The 24,285-nt window shown below is 39.9% G+C and overlaps 1 protein-coding gene across 1 annotated transcript in view; it reads left to right on the top strand.

Annotated features, from left to right (window-relative positions):
* LOC100670567 (leucine-rich repeat-containing protein 37A-like) overlaps window positions 1-24,285 on the top strand; it is a 76,299-nt gene that overhangs the window by 38,695 nt on the left and 13,319 nt on the right. Inside the window, exons 3-7 of the mRNA XM_064270366.1 lie at window positions 3,020-3,091; window positions 3,861-3,941; window positions 14,099-14,170; window positions 14,752-14,826; window positions 17,581-17,699. Coding sequence (XP_064126436.1) covers window positions 3,020-3,091; window positions 3,861-3,941; window positions 14,099-14,170; window positions 14,752-14,826; window positions 17,581-17,699 — 419 coding nt within the window. The remainder of the gene's footprint in view (window positions 1-3,019; window positions 3,092-3,860; window positions 3,942-14,098; window positions 14,171-14,751; window positions 14,827-17,580; window positions 17,700-24,285) is intronic.

Raw genomic sequence — 24,285 nt, 5'->3', positions numbered from 1 at the left:
AGGGACCCAGCCCATCTCTAGCATTAAATATCTCCTGTCCATTTCCAATTTTAATTATAGAGACAAAAGACAGACTAAAAAAGAATCTTTAGTTATAGAAGAAAAGTGGCAATAAGGTCTGAGTAATTACAGACACCCATATGAACTTTGTTTTATAAGTGTCCGTATACTATCTGTTTATATTTAGTCTATAGCCTGTGGTCTGTTTTATAGAGCCCATAAGCTAAGAATGATTTTTATATTTTTAAAGGATTTTGAAGAAAAAAAATTATGAGACAGAGGTTGTCTGTGGCCAGCAAAGCCTAAAATATTTACTCTCTGGCCTTACAGAAAATGTTTGAAAAAGTTGGTTTACTAGAACAAGAGGAATTAAGATTAACCTCTGTTTGTTGCCTAAAGGACAAGAAAATAGAGGATGCCTACATGAATTTGAAGGCCATTAACCCGAAATATTTTGATAATTGAATTAAGTTAGCATTTAAATATTAAATATGTAACTAAACAGTTGAATTATGTAAACAATACTAAAAGAACATATTTAGCTACCAAGGACTGGTGTTAAGGATTTCAAGGCAGAAATTGTTTTGCCATATGACAAATAAATGTTTCAAATGATGGTTAAGTAGTATATTTAGAAATGTTTACACTAAGTAAACATATCAGAAATGCCCCTAACCCTTTACTAAATACAAAATAAAAATCTCTCCAGCCCTTTTGCCAAGGAGGGAATACTTGCATGGCATTTATATCTGTTTAGAGATAAGGAAATACTATGTCCTTTGCCATAAAAGCTTGATTTTTATCCTTTGTCCATGAAGCCTGGAGTTGTATGCATCATGAACTCTTATTAAGCTATTTTGATGACGCTCTTTAGCAAATGGATTCTTCTTACAAGTTTAGAAGGCTTAAGAGAATCGGGGATAAAAAGCCCGACATGATACTAAAAGTAGTCCTTTAAATTATCAAACCTTTAGGCCTTAGTGGGACAACTAGTTTTGCATTGATCTTCTTGGGCACCTCTGGCATCTGGGCTCCCAAACCTTATAAACACAATCTGGAGAAAAACAAATGAGATAACTGCTCTATGGAGCAGGCCCTTCCTTACTTGTACTTTGAAATGCTTTGTAAGCTAGTTACTTCCTGTTAGTGTATGTATTCTCATCCATTAAAAAAATGTGAATCAGTATAAAAGTTAAAAACATTATGTCAAGTACTGTGCCTAGCGTTGGTGGTACAAAGATGTGTAAGACAGCATTCCTAACCTTCTAGAAACTCTTGATGTGCAGGGGAAGCAAAGGCATAAACTTGAACCATACCACAATAGGCTGTAAGTGGAGGGCTGAGTGCTGCAGAGGCACAGAAGAGCCATGAAGTAATAAAAGTAAACTTCTGCGTAAATAGTCATTTTCCTTTCTCACTCCTTAGCTATTCATTCCTTTAATAAATAATTGAGTTTGCTTTATGTCCATCTATCAGTTTTAAACATTGTAGGCAATGCAGATAAGCAAGACCTAGTCCACGCTTTCAAGGAGGAAATGGGATACAAAGATAACTATATTTTAAAAAAGCAATAGATGTGGGCACTGAGAGGTATAAATTGTTTCTGGAGCACAGAGGAGGGAGCGAAGATTTCCAATTGGACCAGGGAAGATGTTTCTAGAGAAATGCCATTTGAACAGGGCCTTGAAGGGCCATTGAGTATCACCTAATAGACATGTTGGGAAGATTCTAAGATTGCAAAAGGAGGGTGGGGAAAAGGCAAAACATAGGAAGTAGAATGTGGGTTTGAAGAATGTCATGAGTACCTTTGGGTGAAAATAGGGAGAGTAGGAGATTGGAGCCAGATCTTCTAGGCTTTGAATGCCAAACTAAGGCGTCATCATGGAGCACCATGTTATCACAGCAATGCTCTAGGATAAGTTGTTCTCAAACTTTAGTCTGCATCAGAATCGGGGCTTGTTAATGCACAGATTCTGGGCTTTACCCCCGTAATGACTGATTCAGTGGTCTAGAGGAGGGCCAAGAATTTGCTTCTTCAGTAAGTTCGCAGGCAATGCTGGTCTTTGAAAACCACTGCTGGAGAATTAATCTGTGTGCAGGATGGATTAGAAAGGGAGAGACTAGAGTTGAGACACCAGTCAGAAGATAGTTATGCCCATCCAGTAGAAAGAGAGGGACTAATGTGGGCTAAATGGAAATAAGAAGGTTAACTATAGTCAAGAATGGGAGTTTTCAAATGAAAATCCACTTCTATGTTTGTTTGTTTTTTTTTTTCTGAGTCACCACTGTACAATTGCAGCAATTGCACTCGTGGAAGATTTAAAAAAAAAAAAAACTGGTTGCCATGGAGTTGATCCCGACTCATAGCAACCCTTCCAGAGAGAGTAGAAGTGCCCCATAGGGTTTCCAAGGAGCAGCTGGTGGATTCAAACTGCTGGTCTTTTGGTTAGCAACCATAGCTTGCTGTAGCTCTTAACCACTGCGCCACCAGGGCTCCCACGGAACATGACGGCAATAGGAAACCAAACATAGATTTTTATTAATATGATAAAAGTATTATTCTAAATTAATTCAAAGTTCTGTATTTATTAGAGGAGTAAAGTAACTCCCTTTCAAATCATGTCAAATTACGTTATTTCTTCTGGTATTGAGCTGCCTAGAAAAAGAGAACTAAGCCAGGAAGGTGTAAATGTGAGAATATTCCTTTTAATATTATCAATTATAATTATACCAAGGAATAAAACTGTAAGTTCACTGAGTCTAATCAATTGTCCTACTCTCAGGAAAGAGTACCTCCAAAATCTATCGAGATCCGTGGTTGTATGTTTTGTTCATGAAGGTGAGACTCCTAGGAGAGGTGAGGGCACACTTAGGGGCCTTGAAGGTTTAAATAAGCCTTGCTAAGGTTTAGAGTTTAGATAAAAGCTTATTCAATATTATTCTGAACTCTGCCATTTATTCCTACTAATTTAATATTGAATAGCTAATCGAGGCAATATTTTTCTTTTACTTTTCCTAGAGATTTATCCTGCAATAAAATACAGTCTATTGAAAGACGTACATTTGAACCACTACCTTTTCTACGGTTTATGTAAGTTATAAAAAAGACTTAATTCTATTTAGAATCTTTATAAAACCTAATTGTAAATCTTTTTGCTGTTCATTTTGAAATCTTAAACTTGTATTAGTGGAAAGCTACTAAAGTTATGTAGCAAATCCTTCTCTACTCTGTCAAAGATTAGCGTGAGAATTATTACACAGGTAAGAGTGACTCATTCTAGAGCCCTGGTTCCCACCTGGGGCAGTTTTGCACCGAGGGGACATTTGACAATGTCTAGAGGCATTTTTGGTTATGACAAGTGTGAGTGTGCTACTGGCACGCTAGTGGGAAGATGCCAGGAATGCTGCTAAACATCCTACAACACACAGGACAGCCCTCACAACAAAAAGTTTGTTGTTGTTATTTGTGAATTCCCGTTGAGATGGCCGTGATTCATGGCGACCCCATGTACAACAGAACAAAGTGTTGCCTGACGCCATGTTATCTTCATAATGATTGCAAGAAAAATTTACCTAGGCCAAAATGTCAATGGTGCTAAGGTTGAGAAACCCTGTTCCAGAGAAGTAAAGATCACTTAATCTAGGTATTTATTATTTACTGTTCTGCACCTAATATGTGTAAACAGGAAAGTATAAATCATAAGCAAATATCTTCCATAATGAGATTTCCTTAGTGTCTGGAGGGAGTATTGAAGTTACTTTTCACCATATATAAATTAGAATCATTGCCAAAGGAAGGGTGTTCTGAAAGAATATCTTTATTTATGTATTTATTTTCTCTTGCTTGTGTCTGTTTGTAGAAACCTTGGCTGCAACTTAATCACAGAACTTGGCTTTGGAACGTTTCAGGCCTGGCATGGAATGCAGTTTTTACACACGTTGTAAGTGAGATAGAAGATGGACACATGGGAAGAGATTATGTGTGAAAACATGTTACAGTATCAGTGAGCTGGGTGTATGAGCAAGTAGAAATTCTGAAACACGTATGTCTTAAGATCAATTTTTTCAAATGAGGAAACTAAGGTACAGAGAGGCCAAGAGACTTGTCTAACTCATATGTGGCACGTTCTGCTTGCCCTAGTACTGACCTTTGCATGGTCATTAAAAGTCGCCGAGCAAGTAACACACAAATGAGCATTGTCGTGGGAATCCCAGTGATGCTGCTCGGATGTGGGGTTGGTCCTAGGAATTCTACCTTTGACTTTCACTTTGATTCAAGCTCACATGTAAAGTTCCTCTCTGCTTAAATGTATGCAATGTACAGCCACAGAGCACAAGGCTTAGCACGGGGTTCTCCAGAGAGCAAAGCGTTAGGGTGCTTTCCCAGCCATTAGCTTCTTTTAGATTGTAAAGTGAAAGGTATCCCCGGAAACATGCCAGAGTGCACTTCTCTCCCTAGCCACCCAGAACATTATTTTCAAAAAGTATATATCCTTTTCAAAAAGTTAGGAATTATCTGTGCATAGGAGGAACCTTTGAGGCATGAAGAAAAATGGTATTTCTTAAGCTATAGTGTGGAAAATGTTAATAACGAAAATACATTGCTCTAGCCTAATTGCAGATGCCTTCTTTCCTGACTACTCTTCAGACAAGAAGTGTGGGTTTTATTCTTTTTCAGCTAGAAAATTTTGTGATTTCTCTTTGACACAAGCAAATTGTAGTGGGTATGTTCACTGGCCTAAAGGGAATTTTGGACGAAAGATGGAGGTTCTTCTCTAAATATGACTTTGGAAAAGACTGATGGTTCAGCAATCCATTTCACACAGTTCATTTCGGGTGTGTCTGGAGCCAGATTGACAGGCCCTGCAGATGCCAATCTGTAGCCACCTCCCCCCACTGTTAATTTGCTGATGCTGAACTTGGGGGAAGAAAACTTGAGGGTCCCTTTTTCTTTTGTCGGCACCAGAGACTCTTATGAAGAGTTCATGATAAAAGACCAGAGAACTGGATCGTTAGGTCCCACACCAAGAAACTTTGGTAAAAATTCAGTTTTCACTATAATTATGTTGGCAACATAGGGGGAAAAGTGGGTATCACACTTTAATTAATGAAACCAATGAAAAACGTTCACTGACCACTGTGTGTCAGACCCTGTACTAAGTGCTGGCTGTACAAAGAGGAATAGGACAGGACTTTCATCCCAAGAAACTTTCAGAATGGAAGAAGGAAGTGGAGGTTGATGAGAAAGCATAGAAGAGCCACGCTAGGATCCCTGCGCAGGGTAACAAGGTAGGGGGATGACAAAGGAGGGGAAACGGAACCCCTAAAACCAAACTCATTGCTGTCAAGTCGATTCCAACTCACGGCATGTAGGACAGAGTAGAACTGCCCCACAGAGTTTCCAAGGCTGTCGTCTTTATAGAAGCAGACCACCACATCCTCCTTCAGTGGAGTGGCTGGTGGGCTCGCAGTGCCGATCTTTCGGTTAGCGGCCAAATGCTCAACCGCTGTGCCGACACAGGGCTCCAGAGGAAGGATAGGGGATTTGAAAAAATTCATAGAAAAAGTGGATGGAGGAGAGACCAGCTTTCTTATCTCAAATTTCTGTGTTCATCTTAAAGAACAGAGAAGGGCATTTGCTAAATAGTAATGAAAGAATTAGAGCTAGCTAGTATTGGAAATAAGTGAATAAACATGTGATTCCAACAGAGGTATACCCCTAAAAAGGAGCCCTGGTGGCACAGGAGTTGAGTGCTCAGCTGGTAACTGAAAGCTTGGCCGTTCGAACCCACCGGCCACTCCAAGGGAGAAAGATGTAGCAGCCTGCTTCCATGCAGACTACAGCCCTGGAAACCCCACGGGGCAGTTGTGCTCTGTCCTGTACGGTCGCTGTGAGTTGGAATCAACTCGACAGCAACAGGTGTGCTCCTAAAACTAATTCACAGGTACGTTGAAAAGATTGGCACAATTGCCACAATACGGGTTGGAACCTGGGCTCCTTTATTGTTTTGGGTCAAATTTTTCTAACAGGTAATTTACCACAGGTGAAAAATAAGCTTTATTGCATCTCTTTCCAAAGGCAAATTGCCAAGAAAAGATGCCACCTCTAAAAAGCTAAGTAATTTTATGACCTGAATGGCATAGCACTGGAGTGTTTACAAGTTGAAACAGTATTTTTCCTGCATTAAAAAAGTTTTTTAAAAAGGTCCCAGCTGAGGTGGATTTATCATGAGTAGAACAAAGCTTAAGCCTCAGGGCCTCTTACTTGCATAGCCCCCTTTCAAGGTCCTGGGAGGGGCCCTAGCAATTTTTCTACTTATAATTTTGCACTTTTTTATTAGAGAGAATTTCCCAAATTAGATAAGCTTCAGGCTGAACAAAACCTAGGTTCCAGCTGATTATAACCCAGTAAGTCTCTTGAAAAAGAGCCCTGGTAGCTCAGCAGTTAAATGCTTAGATGCTAATGGAAAGGACAGAAGTTCAAACCCACTAGCACTCTGCGGGAGAAAGATGTGGCGGTCTGCTTCTGTGAAGGTGACAGCCTTGGAAGCCCTATGGGGCAGTTCTACTCTGTCCTGTAGGGTCACTGCAAGTCGGAATCAACTGGATGGCAACGGTAGCAGCAGCAGCCGCAGATCTCCTGAATGAAGCCTCTGTGTTGTTACAAACACCAACTAAAGAACTTAGAAGTGTAAAGAGTTAGTCTTTTCTGAATCTTAAATCCACCTCAAAGACATGCCAAGACCTTATTAGTAAAGCAGCGCTCTTTGAATAGTAGTAGTAATGTTTCTCTTTCAGATGAAATCAGGAATGAAAGATATTGTGGAAAACAAGCAGGGGTTGATAATCCTAAATGTTAAGTCTACCTTTTATTTCTGACTTTAAAATGCTTCTCTTTTATTCACCTACACAGGTCCAGACTGGTGGCTAATTAAAAAAAAAAAAAAAAATTCTTTTAGTCAAGTTTATTGGTTCTAACAATACAAGCTCCATGATTTTAAAAACGGATGGAGTCTACAACACAGAGAGGCTATACCTTATTCAGATGGAGCACGTTCACATGCTGGCTTGTCTGTGGCACACCAAGGTTGTGCCAAACAGAAGCACCAAGACAGAATAAGATGGAAATCCAAGCCTTATCCCTATTGAATTATTTGCCCCACTATTGGCAATATCAGTGAGGTAGGTGAGGCCACACTCTGAAGGCCAGTTGAGCTTCATCACAGAGATGTGCTACTGCTCCCCCAGTCAACTAGCCTTGGTTCCCTTTAGATAGAGTTAGACACACAAAAGATAACACACTTCAGGATGTTGTCACCACTTTTGGGGATGTACTGGAATCCTGGCAGCCGCTTCTTAGAAAGGCATGAACATTAAAGATGAAAAGAAACAACTTGGGTCTGTTCTTTGGAGTAACTTAGGGTAGCTGTTTAATTTGTAATGGTTCAAAAGTGTTGAGACCATCACACCCAGCAACTATTATGCTTGTCTTCTCCCAACTTCATCTTATTCTTCCCACCCAAGCTATCTTCTTTTCTCTCTGAAGCTTAGAAATTCTTCCTCTGCCCCATGACATTTCTTTAAAATCTATATTTGTTAGGTATTTTGTATTATGTTCCATGCACTACACTAAGTAATTTTACTTATTATACCAAGTAAGGTAGCATCCATAACGCTCTTACCGTGGTGCTTGGCCCACAGTAAATGCTCAATGCATGTTAGCTCATGATGTACCTCATTTTCGTTTTTCTCAGTAACTCTTGTGATATATAACTCTTGTGATATAGATATTATTATCCCCATTTTGCAGATGAGGAAATTGAAACTCAGAGATGTTGGGTAGCTTGCCTGGGTATACACTGTTAGTAAGTGGCAGAACCGCTTAAGAGATTCGCAGTAATTCTCTGTGCAGCTCTAATGTGAGTGTATGACGGCAGTTTGGCTTTTTGGCATTGTGTCTTGAAGTTGGTTTCTAACTTAGGTACGACTGTTCGAGCAGAGAACTTCATTTTCCTATGAAAACCCCATGGAGCTCCTCGCCATGCCATCCCGGGGTAGTCCTAGGATTTCTGCTCACTGGCCAGTGCAGATATGACACCATTACCTCTGAGCACCTACTCTGTGCCCACCCCATGCTAGGTGCTTTACACATGTGCTTTCATTTAATCTTGAAACTACCTTGTGTGATAAATGGTGCTACATAAGGCTCAGAGGAGTGAATTACTCAAGTCCCTTCACCAGATGGAGCAGGGTCAGAATTCAGCCCAGCTCTGCCTGATTCCAGGGCCCTTGCTCCTTCCACTGTTCCTCTCTGCTTCTTTGTAGACCCAGTCAGAGAATCTTCTTCCAGGCTCTTCTCTGAACTTCGATTCAAAGATAGGCTAACCATTTCAGGTTCTTTAGGTTTTACCCCTGAGAAAGTTTCTGTGATGTAGTCAGAGGTCTCGTATTAAGGAGCTTCATGTGGGCAGTCATGTTCTCATGGCTCATGGATCTATGTAGATGAGTAAAGGAAAGGGGCCACTCCATCCCCAAATACTTTCATACGTATCAGAACAGAGTCCAGGTCACTGCTTATTTCTTTGATTACCTTCCTCCAAGGAACCACTTTTCTTCTGCCTGCCTTGAAATTCTAGAATAGATAGTTTGGGAGTTTTTCCTATTTTAAATTTATTTTCACTGCCTGCTTTGGACATTTTTTCAGCTAAAGCTGTTAGGATTTCAGGACACTCAGGACAGTGATGACAGACTTCAGTCCCCAATTCTTCTCTGTCTCTTCAGTTAATAGAGAGGAAACATAGCCCATCTGTCTGGACCTGTGTAGAAGAATTGGGAGAAAAAAATATAAGAGGCAAGAAATGTTCCCTTATGTTGTCAGCCACCTTTCATCTGTCTCGTTGTCCTATAGCAAAAGGCTTATGCAGAATATTTCTGTTTTCTACCAGAGACACAAGGGAACGATTAGTCCAAATGACTAATGGACCACAAGTACTTCAGCCTCCACCAGACGGAGTCCAGCACAACTACATGGTGCCTGGCTACCACTAGCAACTGCTCTGACAGGGATCTCAATAGAGGGTTCCAGACAGGGCTGGAGGAAAATGTGGAAAAAAATTCTAACTCACAAAAAACAAAAAACCCAGACTTACTGGTCTGATATAGACTGAGAAAATCCCGAGAATATGGCCCCTGGACACACTTTTAGCTCAGTAATGAAGTCAGTCCTGAGGTTTACCCTTCAGCCAAAGAGTAGACAGGCCCATAAAGCAAAATGAGACTAAATGGGCACACTAGCCCAGGGCAAGGACAGAAGACAGGAGGGGACAAGAAAGCTGATAATAGAGAATCCAGGGTTGAGAAGGGGAGAGTGTTGATATGTCAGGGGATTGGTAACCAATATCACAAAACAATATGTGTACTAATTCTTTAATAAGAAGCTAGTTTGTTCTGTAACCCTTCATATAAAGTTCAATAAAAATAAATGAATATTAAAAATTAATTAAAAAAATCCTTTCAGGCTCACATATATATATATGTAATGTTTGATAATTATTAAATATTAAAAGTAAATTTTATTGAAAATGTATCTTCTAAAAAGTATATTTGTATTTTCTTCTTCTAATAAGATACATTTAAAAAAATAATTTAGAACAATATTTCTTAAACTTTGAATTTGGGACAGACTCTGAGCTAATAAAAAGTATTACCACATCTTTCTCCCATAAAGATAAGCCCATGAATGTCAAATAGGCAATAGACTAGGAGTCAGGAGTTCTGGTCTCGAAACTCATTAACTAGCTAGCTGTGGGACCCTAAACCTATCCTACAACCCCACTGCACCTTAGTTCATCTGTAAAGTGAAGGGATTGAACCAGAAATGGAAATGATCTCAAATGCATTGTCTACTGTAATTCTGTAAAACCATTAGCATCATTTAGTTTGTCCAAAAGAGTTGCAGAGTCCCCCAAACTCGAGCTGGTAAGTCATTTCTCTCAACCATGCACGAGCTTGGTGTAGAAAAGAATGCTGTAAAGGCAGGGGAAGGAAATAGGATAATAGAGAGGGTTCCCATATTTTGATTTCATTAGGGACAAATTTGAGGATACTAATGTCAGTTGGAGAAGGGCTCTTTAGTTAAGAGGAAACACTAAGCTGATGGCTGTGAGGTCGTGGACGTTCTGTTAAGAAAAATCAGAGGCTGAGCGGGACCACAATAGTAGGTTATGGACAGAGTGGGAGAGAAATGTAGAAAGAAATTCAAACTCATAAATAAGACCAGACTTACTGGTCTGACAGAGACTGGTGGATCCCCCGAGAATTTGGCCCTAAGACACCCTTCAGACTTGGAACTGAAATCACTCCCGAAGATCTCATTGTAGCCATACAGTAGACAGGCCTATAAAATAAACAATAACACCAGTGAGGAATGTACACCTCAGAACAATCAACTACATGTGACCTAAAGGGCAGCATTTGCCCAAAGGCAGAGTTCAGAAGGATGGTAGGGGCAGGAAAGCTGGGTGAACGGACATGGGGAACCCAGGAAAAAACGGAGAGAGTGCTGACACATTCAGGGGTTTGCAAACAATGGCACGAAACAAGCTGCATATCAACTGTTGAATGAGAAACTACTTTGCTCTGTAAACTCTCAGCTGAACAAAAATAATGTGTTAAAAAAAAAAAAGGAAAGAATGAGCAGAGGGTCGGAGAACTGAGGTAATTTGGGAGGAAGAATACAAAACTTTGCTACATTGTGTTGGCTGTATATTGCGTTAGGAACCCTGGTGATGCAGTGGTTGAGAAGTTGGCTGCTAACTGAAAGGTCAGTGGTTCAAACCCACCAGCTGCTCCTTGGGAGAAAGATGTGACGGTCTTCTTCTGTAAAGAAGCAGAAGATCCAATACAGCCTTGGAAACCCTACTGGGCATTTCTACTCTGTCCTATAGGGTTGCTATGAGTCAGAATCTCCTCCAGGACAAAGTTTATATATATATATATATATATATATATATATATATATATATATATATATATATATATATATAGTCTAATTGTCATTCTTAATGGCTGGGGGAAAAGTAGGCAGGAAGAGATGCAGAGGTGGCTGGGCTTACTTGCGTGGAACCCATCAGTGAACCTAACGGCTTTAAAAAGAAAAGAAAAAGGAGCCCTTGTTTGAGGAACCATGCTCAACCAGACATGTGACACTCACATTCTTTCCCCTCATAACTCCTTACTGAATATTAACTACTGTTTTAAATCAAACTCATTAATAGTACTAAAATAAATCTGGAAGAATGCACTAGGCTAGAAAGAATAGGGGAGATCACAAGGCAAGAACAAGCTCCGTGGCTCCCAGACACACCGCTTACTAACTCTGAGTTTGGGTGAAGAACAGTCTTCATTCCCCTTTTCTCCGTCTACCAACACATATGATCTCTGGCAACTGGTACTCTGAATATTGCAACATTGTTCTTTTTTTCAAGGAGATATGATTTGGCTACCATAAAATAAAATTCACCATTTTAAAGGGTACAATTCAGGGGTATATTCACAAACTGTGTAACCATCACTACCATCTAATTCTGGAATATTTCATCACCCCGAAAAGAAATCCCATACCCTCCCTCCAACCTCTGACAACCACTAATCTACTTTCTGTCTCTATAGATTTGCCTATTGTGAGCATTTGGTATAAATGGAATCATAAAATATGTGGCATTTTATGTCCAGCTTCTTTCACTTAGTATAATAGGACAAAGTAGAACTGCCCTATAGGGTTTCCCAAGAGTGGCTGATGGATTCAAACTGCCAACCTTTTGGTTAGCAGCCAAGCTCTTTACCACTGTGCCCCCAGGGCTCCACGTATCAGCACTGCTTTCCTTTTGATGGCCAAATAAAGTTCTACTGTGTGGATATGCTACCTTTTGTTATTCCATTCATCAGTTAATAGTCATTTGGATTGTTTCCCCTTTTGGCTGTTATGAATAATGCTGCTATGAACATTTGTGGATAAGCTTCTGTGTGAACTAAAGCTTTTAATACCCTTGGGCACATACCAAGGAGTGGAATTGCCAAGTCACACCGTAACTCTGTGTTTACCCTTTTGAGGAACTGCCAACTTTTCCACAGTGATTGTGCCATTTGACATTTGTGTGAGGGTTCCAATTTCTCTACATCTTTACCAACCCTTGTTATTGTCTTTTTTTTTAAATAATTTATTTCATTTCTTGTTGTTGTTGATATTATCTGTCTTTACAGCCATCCTAGGAAATGTGAAGTGGTATCTCATTGTGGTTTTGATCTGGATTTCCTTGATGGCTAAATGATATTGAGCATCTTTTTGTCTGCTTATTGGCCATTTATATATCTCTTTGGAGAAATGTCTATTCACATCCTTTTCCCATATTTCAATTGTGTTATTTGTCTTTTTATTGTTGAGTTGTAATAGTTCTTTATATATTGTGGGTATAAAAACAAACAAACCAAACCAGTTGCCTTCAAATCAATTCCGACTCATAGCGACCCTGTAGGACAGAGGAGAACTGCCCCATAGGGTTTCCAAGGAGCAGCTGGGGGATTCAAACTGCTGACCTTTTGGTTAGCAGCTGAGCTCCTAACCATTGTGCCACCAGGGCTCCGTACTGTGGATACTAGACCCTTATCCCCTGGATGGTGCCAATGGTTAATGCACTTGGCTACAAACTAAAAGGCTGGAGGTTCAAGTCCACCCAAAGGCACTTGGAAGAAAGGCCTGATGATGTAGGTCTGAAAAATCAGTTATGGAAGACCCTTTGGAGCCCAGTTCTACCCTGACATACATGAACATAGACTAATTAAATATTTAGTCATGAGAGACAATTAGGCAAGAGAAATAAGAGAAAGTGTAGTTCTCGTGAGGCTCTTTCGGATGAGTAGAGAAGATTCAAAAAGGTATATATCTATGTTTAATGCTCTCAAAATTAAGGTTAAAAATAACTGCTATTTTCAACCCCATTTTCTTTGTACAGGTTAAACATAGGTTTTGGAGTCAGACAGGACTGAGTTCAAATCCTAGATCTGCTTCTTACTAGTTTGGTGACCTAGGACAAGTTACATAATCTCTCTGTGCCTCAGTTTCCTCATCTGTAAAATGGGGTAATGATAATGTCGACCATATAAGGCAATTGTGAGGATTAAATGTGAAATGCTGATCATTGTAGCTGGAAGTTCAGTTGGTAATACATGCAATAATTATTATTTTATAATGTTCTGCAAAAGTACCCTAATGATTCTTGAATAGAGTTAACCTAAAGGCAGTTTCTTTTCTTTTTTTTTTAAGAATTGAGAAAAAATTCTATTCTAGCATTTTGGAATAAAAATTTGTGTCAAAATGAATCTATTCATTTTATTGATATGTAAGCAAAATGTTATTTATTTATTCAACAATATTTACTAACTACCTAGTAAATATCATGTACTATGTAAGGTACGGGGATGACATCGATGGCAGGTTGTGGTCCCTGCCCTCAGGAAGCTGGCAGTCCAGGAGACTGACGAGTAAATGTGATGACATCAATGTAACAAGGGCTATGATACATGAATGCACCTGGAGTGTGTGACAGAACTATGGCTTCCACAAGACCCCCTTCTCCTCTGGTTCCAAGGCCAAAGGATTGGTCCCATTTTTTTTTTTTAATTGGGTGAATTAAGCCATGGAATTTTTTGAAGTTCTAAAGACTGAAATGAAAGCACCTTGAATTGTGGGGGACACTAGAAATAGTATTTCCTATGGAGCAAAGGCTTCCTCCCAGCATGGTCACTTCCAGGGTTTTCTGGCCGAACGAGGTTACAGGTTTCTTCCTGAAGTTCTTTGGTGTATTTTCTCTTTGTTATCCACCTTTCTTCTCTCACTCTCTTTCTTTCCTTTCTCCACTTATCTTCTAATTCCCAAAGGAAGAGGGCTTTATGGATTCTAAGGGTGATTTATAGGTTAAAGCAGAAAATGATTTTTATTTTTTTACCTACAAGTTCCATACCACAAAAAAAATAAAGAATATAAAAGTTCATGGAAGTTATTGAAAATGCAGATAATTTTAATTCCATCTTATTTTTCCAGAGTTCTCAATCGTAATCCTCTGACAACCGTCGAAGATTCTTATCTTTTTAAATTGCCAGCATTAAAATATTTGTAAGTATTGCAACAATCTCATGGTTACGAGATGATTTCAATTCTTCGTTTTTACTTTCATCCAAGATTAAGTATTTTGCATTTAGGCTAAAAAGTCATCATTTTAATTTGGTTATTGAAAAAAGTTATGCGCAAAGAAAAGGATTAAGAAAGGATGTATACTGGGCAAGGCACAGCAGGGGTCTTCCCCGAGCAGTGCTGAAGAACACATATGGATATGGTATATGCAGATAATGTAGCGATATCATTTATTCAAAAAAGCAAAGAGATTAAGGTGTACGTTATAAAAAGAACAAGGAATCAGGAGAGGTTAATATGACAGGGGAGTGAGAAGCGGGATAACGGTAAAAGACTACAGGTTCTACTGTTCTGTGCCGACATCACCCATCTGATGATGCAAATAAACTCGAATTTCTTCCGTAAGAGCTTTCTGGAGCTATCTTCTGTGGCAGATAAGCTCGAGCTAGCTTGTTTTACGGAGAAGCCAAAATTGAAGTAATTACCTGTCCTCCAGTATCTTTTTCAGTACAGAATTGTTGTCTTTGGGTTCATAACATGACCGTTTGGGCTTTCTCCTTCAGAGACATGGGAACAACACAAGTGTCACTTACAACAGTTGAAAACATCCTCATAATGACACTCCAGCTGGAAAAACTGTAAGTCATTTTTTTCCCTCAGATTTATTTTCACTTAAGTTTTTTTTTAGGTTTATTATTTTAAAGTCAGTTTATTAAGGTCTAATTTCCAATTCACCCTTTTTAAGTGTACACTTCAGTGAGTTTTGACAAATGTGAACAGTTGTGTAACCACCACCGCAATCAAGATTAGAATATTTCTGTCACCCCCAAAAGGCCCCTTGTGCCCCTTTGCTATCAATCCCTTCCTGCCACCACCAGCCCCTGGCAACCACCTATCTTGTTCCTATCCCTGTTGTTTTGCCTGTTGCAAAATGTCTTATAAATGAAATCATATAGTATGGAACCTCTAATGTTGGGCTTCTTTCACTTAGCGCAATCCTTCTGAGATTTGTCTGTGTTGTTGCATCTATCATAGTTCATTCCTGTGTATTGCTGAGTAGTGTTGCAGTTGTATGGATGTACCACAGTTTGTTATCCATTCATCAGTTGACGGACACTTGGGTTGTTTCCACCTTTGGTTATTGTGAATAAAGCTGCTGAAAGCATGCACAAGTGTTTGTGTAAATACAGGTTTTCATTTCTTTGAAGTAAATACCTAGGAGAGAGATAGCTATATCACATGCTAAGTGCATATTAGCTTCATCAGACTGCTAAACTGTTTTCCAAAGTGGCTGACCATTTTGCATTCCCACCAGCAGTGTACGAGAGTTGCTATTGCTCCGTATTTTACCTGATATTTATGTTTCAGTCTTTGAAAGTTTTACCTTTTCTGTACATTTGCAAATAAAAAGTTATTTACTAATAAGATATAAAAAAAAGTAAAGGCAGCTCAGTACAAATACATCAATACTATCTACCAATGCCTGTACGCTCGTGGTTGTGTGACAGTATCTCATTGTGGTTTGGATTTGCATTTCTGTAATAGTCGATGATGTTGAGTGTCTATTTATGTGCTTATTTGCCATTTGTATCTTCTTTAATGAAGTGCTCAAATCCGTTGGAATGTTGTATTGGATATTTTTCTTATATTACTGAGTTGTAAAAGTGCTTTCTATATTCTGGATTATATATCCCTTCTCTCAAATGTATGTTTTGTCAATATTTTCTCCCAGCCTATGGCTGTCTTTTCATTCTCTTGAAAGTGTCTCTTAAGAGCATAAGTTTTTAATTTTGATGAAGTCTAATTTAGCTTTTTTTTTTTTTTTTTGGTGTATGGCTTGTGCTTCTTTCATGTCTTATCTGAGAAATGTTTGTATAACCCAAAGTCACAAAGGTTTTCTCCTGTGCTTTTTTTCCAGAAGTTGTAGAGTTGTGTAGCTCTTCCAGTTAGGTCTATGATCCATTTTGAGTTAATTTTCATATATGGTATGAGGAAAGGGTCGAGTTTATATATTTTTTTAAAAATATATTTTTGTAGGGCCCTGCTATGACACCTTATTACACAGCTTACTGAAGCTTCTTTGTGCCATCCCCCTGCACTGTGGCAGGCTACATAGAAATCTGCTGTTATGCTAAAGCTAGTTGAGCGGACTACCTGAGATGAGTACGGAAAGAGGCCCTGCATGTAGCCCTCTGCTCCGGCCACTTTTGTCAGGCCACCTCCTTGACTCTTCTTACCACATCAAGTCCTACAGGTCACTGCTCTGGCCTCTTCTTCCTCAGCCTCCTGCAGCATCTGACACAGTTGATCCCTCGCTTGTCAGCAAGATGCCATCCTCTGCAGATATTCAAAGTTCCCACCCACAAACCAGCTTTCTCGCTTAGTTGATACAAGGAAGGAGGGTTCAGTCTTCTCTTTCCATGACCATCAACAGAGGATGAAAAGTGCTATCATTCTCTGTAGCCACGTGCCACCAAGGCCATAAAGAGATTAGAGCAACTGCCATCCTTGAGTCCATTATTGAAATGCCTTAGTAGTTTAGGTTGGGAGGAGATACTTTTGAATTAAACTACAAATCTGTGTCAGCCAGTTCTAATCCCTATCCCCTTTATTCTGGGCATACCATACCCACTGCCATCCTTACCCTTCTGTTGGGCACCTCTATCCTCTCTTCTGTTTACTGACCATATTCAAGAGCAGCCGTTGACCAACTGGTCCCCATCCAAGTGGCCAAGCCATATGTCCCAAGAACGTCATGGAACTGGACAGCAGGTCTTCCTGCTTCCATGTACTACTGCTCCCCTTGCCACGGGGCCAGAAGAACTGGGTGGTAACTGGCTACCATTACTGAACATTTTGATCAAGGAATCTGTAGGTGAATCATGATCAAAAGGGGAAAAACTTTGGAACAGAATTTTGAATTCTTACAGAATGCAAACCTGACTTGTTAAGACTGGAAGTACCCCAGAATCTATCACTCTCAAAAAACACCATGACCCAAACTTATTCCCTGAAGTTATCTTTAAACTAAACAATGGTTTAGCTACATCCGTAAAGAATGTTCAGCGTGAGTATTGCACTCTTTTAAAGAATTATCTATATGTGATCAAATTGACAACAGTAACTTTAAAGCCTAGATAAGAAGCATGGGGGTGGTGAATCTAAGTCAGTGGTGGTGAAAACGGTGATGCACCTGCAGAATGTAACCAACGTTATTGGACTGGACATGTAGAAATCGTTGAATGGATGTGTGTTCTGCTATATAGATTTTCACCAAGATTAAAAAAAAAAAAAAGAACTCCTTCTTACACAGCCCTGTGGCCTTGGCCTGCTTCTACCTACTTAAGTAACCCCATTAACATTAGTTTAATTCTCCTTATTTCCATTTACAGGATCTTACCTAGTCATATGGCATGCTGCCTGTGCCAGTTTAAAAGTACCATTGAAGTTGTCTGCAAGACACTCAAGCTGCATTGTGACAGTGAATGTCTGATAAACACCACACGTTGCAGTGAGTCTGAAATGCTTCATGATAAATTTTAGAGTAGAAATGTAAATGCTTTATTTTATTCATTGATTCATTCAGAGTCCCAGTGTAACTAGCTGTAAGAACTACTCTGTTGCTCAAAGTCAGATTCTCAGTTTAGTCAGTCAGTTAATAATGCTACTGAACCACACGCATAAAGGAACAAGAGAAAGGAATGCAAAGGGGAAGGGAATTACCTTAGTGGGCCGCGTGCTCTGTACCCTGCTCTGTGCTTGGGTGTTACCCCAAAATGGTAACTTATTCAGATAGCGTATTGTGGCTTGTAAACTGATTTCATATGCATTATGTCTCAAGTACGCCCTGCCTTAGGACAGGTATAGATCCATTTTTGTTTGTTTTCTTTTTGCGTTTGCAATTTCATAAAAGAGTACAAGCAATGATGCTTTATAAAAGTTGTAATTGAAGCCTCAGAGTTTCTGGTCCTATATCCAGAAGCTACTACCTGGATCTCATAATGGATGAGAGGGCGCTTCCCTTTGCGGACTGTCCAACTCTAAACTTGCTCTGAATCTCAAGCTTTTCTATTCCCAAAACAAAAAAGCAGATGCTTTGAAATTTTTTTTTTCTGTATATTAGTTTATTGGCACTAACTTCATGATTTCCAGAATGTGATTACCTTCACATCCAGAGAGCCTGAATTTGGGCCTCTAACAGTGATTTGAAACTAATAATAAACAATAACACTTCGCTGTTATTCTTAGGTGCTGTTGAGTCGGTTCTGACTCATAGCAACTCTGTGTACAACAGAACGAACACTGCCCCGTCCTACACCATTGCCATAATCATTGTAGTGTCTGAGCCCATTATTGCTTTCGTTTTGTCAATCCATCTCATTGAGGGTCTTCCTCTTTTTTCCTGACCCTCTACGTTATGAAGTACGATGTCCTTCTTCAAGGACTGGTCCCTGCTGGTAAAATCCAAAGCATATGGGATGAAGTCTCACAATCCTCCCTTCTAATAATCATTCTGGCTATATTTCTTCCAAGACAGATTTGTTTGTTCTTCTGGCAGTCTAGTATATTCAATAGTTTTCACCAACACCGTAATTCAAAGGTGTTGATTCTTCTTCAGTCTTCCTTATTCATTGTCCAGCTTTTGCACACATATGAGGCAATTGAAAATACTGTGGCTTGGGTCAGGTGCACCTTAGTCCTCAAGGTGACATTTTGCTTTTGAACACTTCAAAGAGGTCGTTTGCAGCTTTTCTGGTTAGATATTTATAACTTTAAGTTTGTCAACAGGAACTTTCAATTCAAGAATTACAATCTCTAAATTCACGAGTTAGTTAACTTTGGAGAAAAGAGGAATATGGTTTCTTATCTCCAAAAAGTAGGACCTTATAGTCTTGGTCTCTCTGGTGTTGCACAAGTGGTCAGTTTGGCTGCTACTCCCAGGCTGTAGTAACTGCCATTCAACTGGTGGCCTCTAAAAACCCAGCTCCAGCCTCTGCCTCACTGGCTCAACCTTGCCAGGCGAGAACACAGGTGAGGCGCCTGTGAAGTGGTACCCGCCCTTTGAGCCAGAGTTAGTTGCTCTAGGATCAGATGGCTGTGCTTTGGGAATCTGAGTACGCAAAAATTATTTATATGGTCTGTAATTCCTTCTTTCTCCTTCTGTCTTCCTTTTTCATTATCCACCTATGCATATGAGGTGATTGAAAAGATCATAGCTTGAGTGAGTTGCGCCCTAGTCATCAAAGTGACTTCTTTGATGTTTAAAACGTTAAAGAGGTCTTTTGCAGCAGACAGAAGAAGAATTGATGGGTTCACACTGTGGTCTTGGTGAGTAATACTGAATATATCATGGACTGTCAAAAGAACAAACAAATAGTCTTAGAAGTAATACAACCAGGATGTTCCTAAGAAGCAGGCATGGCAAAACTTCGACTCACTTAATTTAGACATGTCATCAAGAAAGACCAATTGCTAGAAAGGGGCATCATGTTTGGTAAAGTAGAGGGCCAACAAAAATGAGGGAAACCCTCAGTTAGTGCATTGACACAATAGCCAAAAATGCCCTCAAAGATACCGATGATCATGAAGATGGCATAGGGCCGGGCAATGCTTTGTTCTGTTACACATGATGTAGCCGTGCGTTGGAGCCAACCTGACGGCAGCTAACAGCAACAATTCCTCCCTTAGTGGTTCTTCAGGTTCTTTTTCAAAATGCCACCCTGACATTGCATGCTGAGGGCAACAAAGAAAGAGGATTTTTGTCTTCATTTGGGTGGGAGCATTAAGGAATGGAGCAGCTCCTCATAGAAGCAGAACAGGGAGGTGGCAGGAGGAACCAGAAATGGCTCCCAGGGTGAAACTGAAGGGAAGAAATGAGGCCAGTGGCCCAAAGAAGAGGATTTCCGGCCACCAAGCCGATCAGTCAGCACCCTGCCGTGAGGTTCTCCCTTGGTGCTACCTGGTGCCTGTGCCAGGGGAGATCAGAGAAAGACAGCTAAGATCCCCCATGGCCCGGTCCAGGCAATTGAGCTCTATAGAAGATCTCAAAGCTTTACTTGGTGGATCTTAAAAGGAGTTGTTCTTACCATGTGGCACAGTTTTGGGGAATTTCAGGTTGAGGAGGAAGGCATGGCTCCTGCTTTAGAGCTCTGTGGACAGTGAACCTTCCTCTTCACCTGTAGATACTTCACGGTTATTCTTTCCCCCTCTGGCTAGGAGGAATTGATCAAATTCAAAACAACTTCTTCTCAGACCAGACTTGTTGGCCTGACATAGACTGGAGAAACTCTGAGTGTACGGCCTCTGAACACTCTTTCAGCTTAATAATGAAGTCAGTCTTGAGGTTCACCACTCAGCTAAAGATTGAACAGGCCCAAGGAACAAAACAAGACAAAAAGGGGCGCACCAACCCTGGGGCGGAGACTGGAAGGCAGGACGGAACAGCAAAGCTGGTAATAGGGAATCCAGGGTTGAGAAGGGAGAGTGTTGACATGTCGTAGGGTTGTTAACCAATGTCATAGAACAATGTGGGTACTAACTGTTTAACGAGAAACTACTTTGTTCTGTAAACCTTCATCTAAAGTAAATTTTTTTAAAAAATTAAATAAATAAAAATTAAAAAGTAGGATCTTAAAGCATTTCTTATTTCTAGAAAGAGAGACCTTAAAACATCAGCAACATTCTCACATAAAACCCATAGTATCATTCTGTTTATTCAGCCTTATGTAGTTAACTTCTGTTCCATATGCTACAGGATCAACTGCACTCTGCGAACCCACCAGCATCTGCGTAAGAGCTCTGGAAATTTTGATTGAGTCTAGTCACGGTTCCTTTTATAAGTCCAATATAATCCATCTTTTTGTTGAGATATTCTGGTCAAATGTTTTCAGGAAATCAGCAAAGTAAAAACTTATCTGCAGATGACAAAACTTAATATGGTCATGATTCATTTATAAACATAATTCGTAATGGTGAAAGACCTGATAGAAATCCATTACAAGCACAGTGCAGAGGCTAAATAAAATCAGTTGAAAAAAACTATAGAGAAAAATATTTTCTGTAATAACCATTAAGCATGTTTTTAAAGAACTTCAAATGTAACACATAATAATCTTGAGGCATAATGGAATATAGTCAGGATATACCAGACCATTCCAGAATTATCAAGTCTCCAAATACCTGAATAGTAATTCTTTAATTAATCCATTGGCTTTGACATTGCTAGATTCAAAAAATAAAGTTTGAACCAAGTTAGCAATCATTTGCTGCCTAATATTAGGCAAAAACAAAAGAGAAAATACTAACACATAAATTTTAACCCATAGAGAATCAGACCCCTCTCTTGATTTTAACATGTTCTATGTAATTTATGTCATGTTAAGTAAACCTTTTTAGCACTTTTTCTTTATAAGAAAATTTTCGTGGCTTTCAAACTTGTCAGAAATTTATCATAAGTTACCATGAAACAATACTTTAGTTATTTAACCAAAGATCTGAAAATAAAAACCTTAGTGTTTTTTTTTTTTATTTATTTTTTCTTTTTCCGTAAAACCATGTGCCTTGGTTTCTGACTCAGGAATCTTATTCTAGTGACAGACTGAACCTCTGTCTTTGAAACAAATTATACAAAGAAGAGATTAACTCCTTAACTCAGTAATCAAAGAAAATTTTGTTATTTTAACAGCGAGAAACCTAATTCTTTGTTTTTTATGTTAGTTAACATTGAAGCTCTTAAAAATGCCATAAATTAAACTTTAGTCAGATAGAGAAAACTTTTGAAAGGCGAATGGTAACTAATTTCTTTCCCTTTTACTGTCCTGGAACTGTTCCTTTTAATTTAAGACAAAGTTATTTGGGAAACCCTGGTGGCACAGTGGTTAAGTGCTACAGCTGTTAACCAAGAGGTCAGCAGTTTGAATCCACCATGTGCTCCTTGGAAACTCTATGGCGCAGTTCTACTATCTCCTTCAGGGTCACTATGAGTCGGAATTGCCTCAACAGCAGTGGGTTTTTTTTTTTTTTTTTTGTATTATTATTTTCTACACCAGCTGCACTGGTCTCTTTCTGAAGGGGTGCAGGGCTTTCTCCGCTCCTATGACCTTGGTCTCCCTCTTTTTCTTTGTTTCTGTGGGGGATGGTCTTTAGCCTGCAAGGCAGCAGTTAGGGAGGTTGCCTGGCAATTTGGTCTGTAAATCTTTTCCTTATCTCAGTTAGAATATACTTGGCAGGCCAGTCTCATTAGCTGAGAGATTTTTAACCCTATACTTTCTTCTTTTTCTGAAGCTTTCTTTTTCTTTAATTGATTATAAGAAAAGAATTGCCAGTGCTTAAGACTACACCCTAGGGCTGAATCTCCTGGTTTCTTCTCTTGATCTCTCATTCTTTCCAATTAACTGTTCCCAAGAACCTAGCTTTTTATGTTTATGGGTAGCTGATACCATCCGCTTTTTCTTTTAGTCTATAGGAATTTATTTGTCTCTCATGCTGCAGCCAAGAGTTTTCTCAGCTCTGGGAGAGAGCCTCTTTTTTTAATCTTAACACCCTGTCTGGAGTGTTCTCTGTGTTGTGATCCAAATCCCAGTGTAGACTGAAAATCGCTTCTCCCCATGCATCTCTTTTTTAGCCCGATCAATAAGTTCTCAGGAGTCTCTATAAGTATTTTTTAATTTAGCTCAAATTTCTTTTCACAAATTAATTTCTATGCATCATACATAAATGACACATAAGACACACACAGAGGTGACGGAGATGATCTTGCAATCTCAACCTCTCAGACAGCCCCAGTCACACATAAAATTCACACATAAGATGAACAAACAGAGAGTGCTCGGACCAGACAAGCCAGAAAGGGAGAGGGGGAATGAGGATGATTTTAGTGAGGCCTAACACATTATCTGAATCTCCACTTCAATCTTCCATATAACTCTTATCCCCAATGCCAGATGGGGGTGTTACATCCACTCCCCAAAACCAGAGTACAAGAACCAGAGTCAGACAACACCCAGACACACAAAAATAATGGCTGTCACATACTCATGTATCTGCCCAAAATCTAAAGTCACCAAGAGTCCCTCTTTGCGATCACAAATGTAATAATGGGACTGCAGTGGTAGAAACACACTAACTGGGCAAAACACCAGGGCTATCACCCACCAGCCAGCACTTAATCAAAAGGAAAATAAAATGGAGAGGAAAGTAAGATAGAGGAGAAGAGAGAGAAGAAAGTAAAAGGCAATTACCACGTCCGCAGACTACGCCGGTTTTCATGGGTCTCGGAGTCAAGCCCCTCACTGTAACAAAACAGTACCAAGTCTGAATTACCAGGTCTCAGGCTTGATTAGCAGGTCTTGGATTTGGGGGCTGGTGCCCCTTACCACAGACACCAAGTCTCAATTGAGGGGGAATACCAGGTCTAACAGGTCTTGGGGGTGACCCCCCTCAGTGCAGATACCAAGCAATCACTCCACTCATGAGACTCCCTGGATTGTGCAGGTCCAGGCAGACAACTTTTCAACTCAATCTGGGAAAAGTATCTATTAAACACACCTGATTTATCAGGTTTACCAGACCTTGAGGTCAAGCCTCTCACTATAAACATTGGGTCAGGACTCTCAGGCTCAGGAAAAACAGTCAGGTCAAGACAGAGAGCAATATCCTTTGTTCTTATGAAAATCCAATGAGAGGAGCAGGCACGGAGATCTACTCACAAGAGGGAGGGACACAGGACAGGTGGTGTCCTGGCAGGTTGCTGTCTGTCCATCAGGGTTTAGCAGGTCTCCTTATCTGCCCCTAGACCTGGATCTGAGGAAAAAAAAATCATTCCTGCCATGGTCACCGGATTCTGTTACAGGGCAAGGCTTCCCAGCTCGGGACTAAGCCCTGCCTAAGTTCTTACATTCTTCTGACCAAGAATGACCAGGAGAGGCTCAGAGGTTCCACTCCAACAAAGGTTTATCAGGGACAGAGAGAAAGTAAAAGGCTCACAAGGGAGAGAGGGAGAGGGGTTTCCACCTACACTAGCCTCCAGTCTTATTCTGGGATGTTGTGCATGTGTGAGGCCTCTAGATCTTGGTTTGAGCCCCGGCAAGTGGTCCCTG

Source organism: Loxodonta africana, chromosome 18 (genome assembly GCF_030014295.1).
Source record: "Loxodonta africana isolate mLoxAfr1 chromosome 18, mLoxAfr1.hap2, whole genome shotgun sequence".
In the NCBI taxonomy this organism is placed as follows: Eukaryota; Metazoa; Chordata; class Mammalia; order Proboscidea; family Elephantidae; genus Loxodonta; species Loxodonta africana.
Note: the sequence above shows the minus strand (reverse complement) of the source record. Positions and strands in the feature narration are given on the sequence as shown.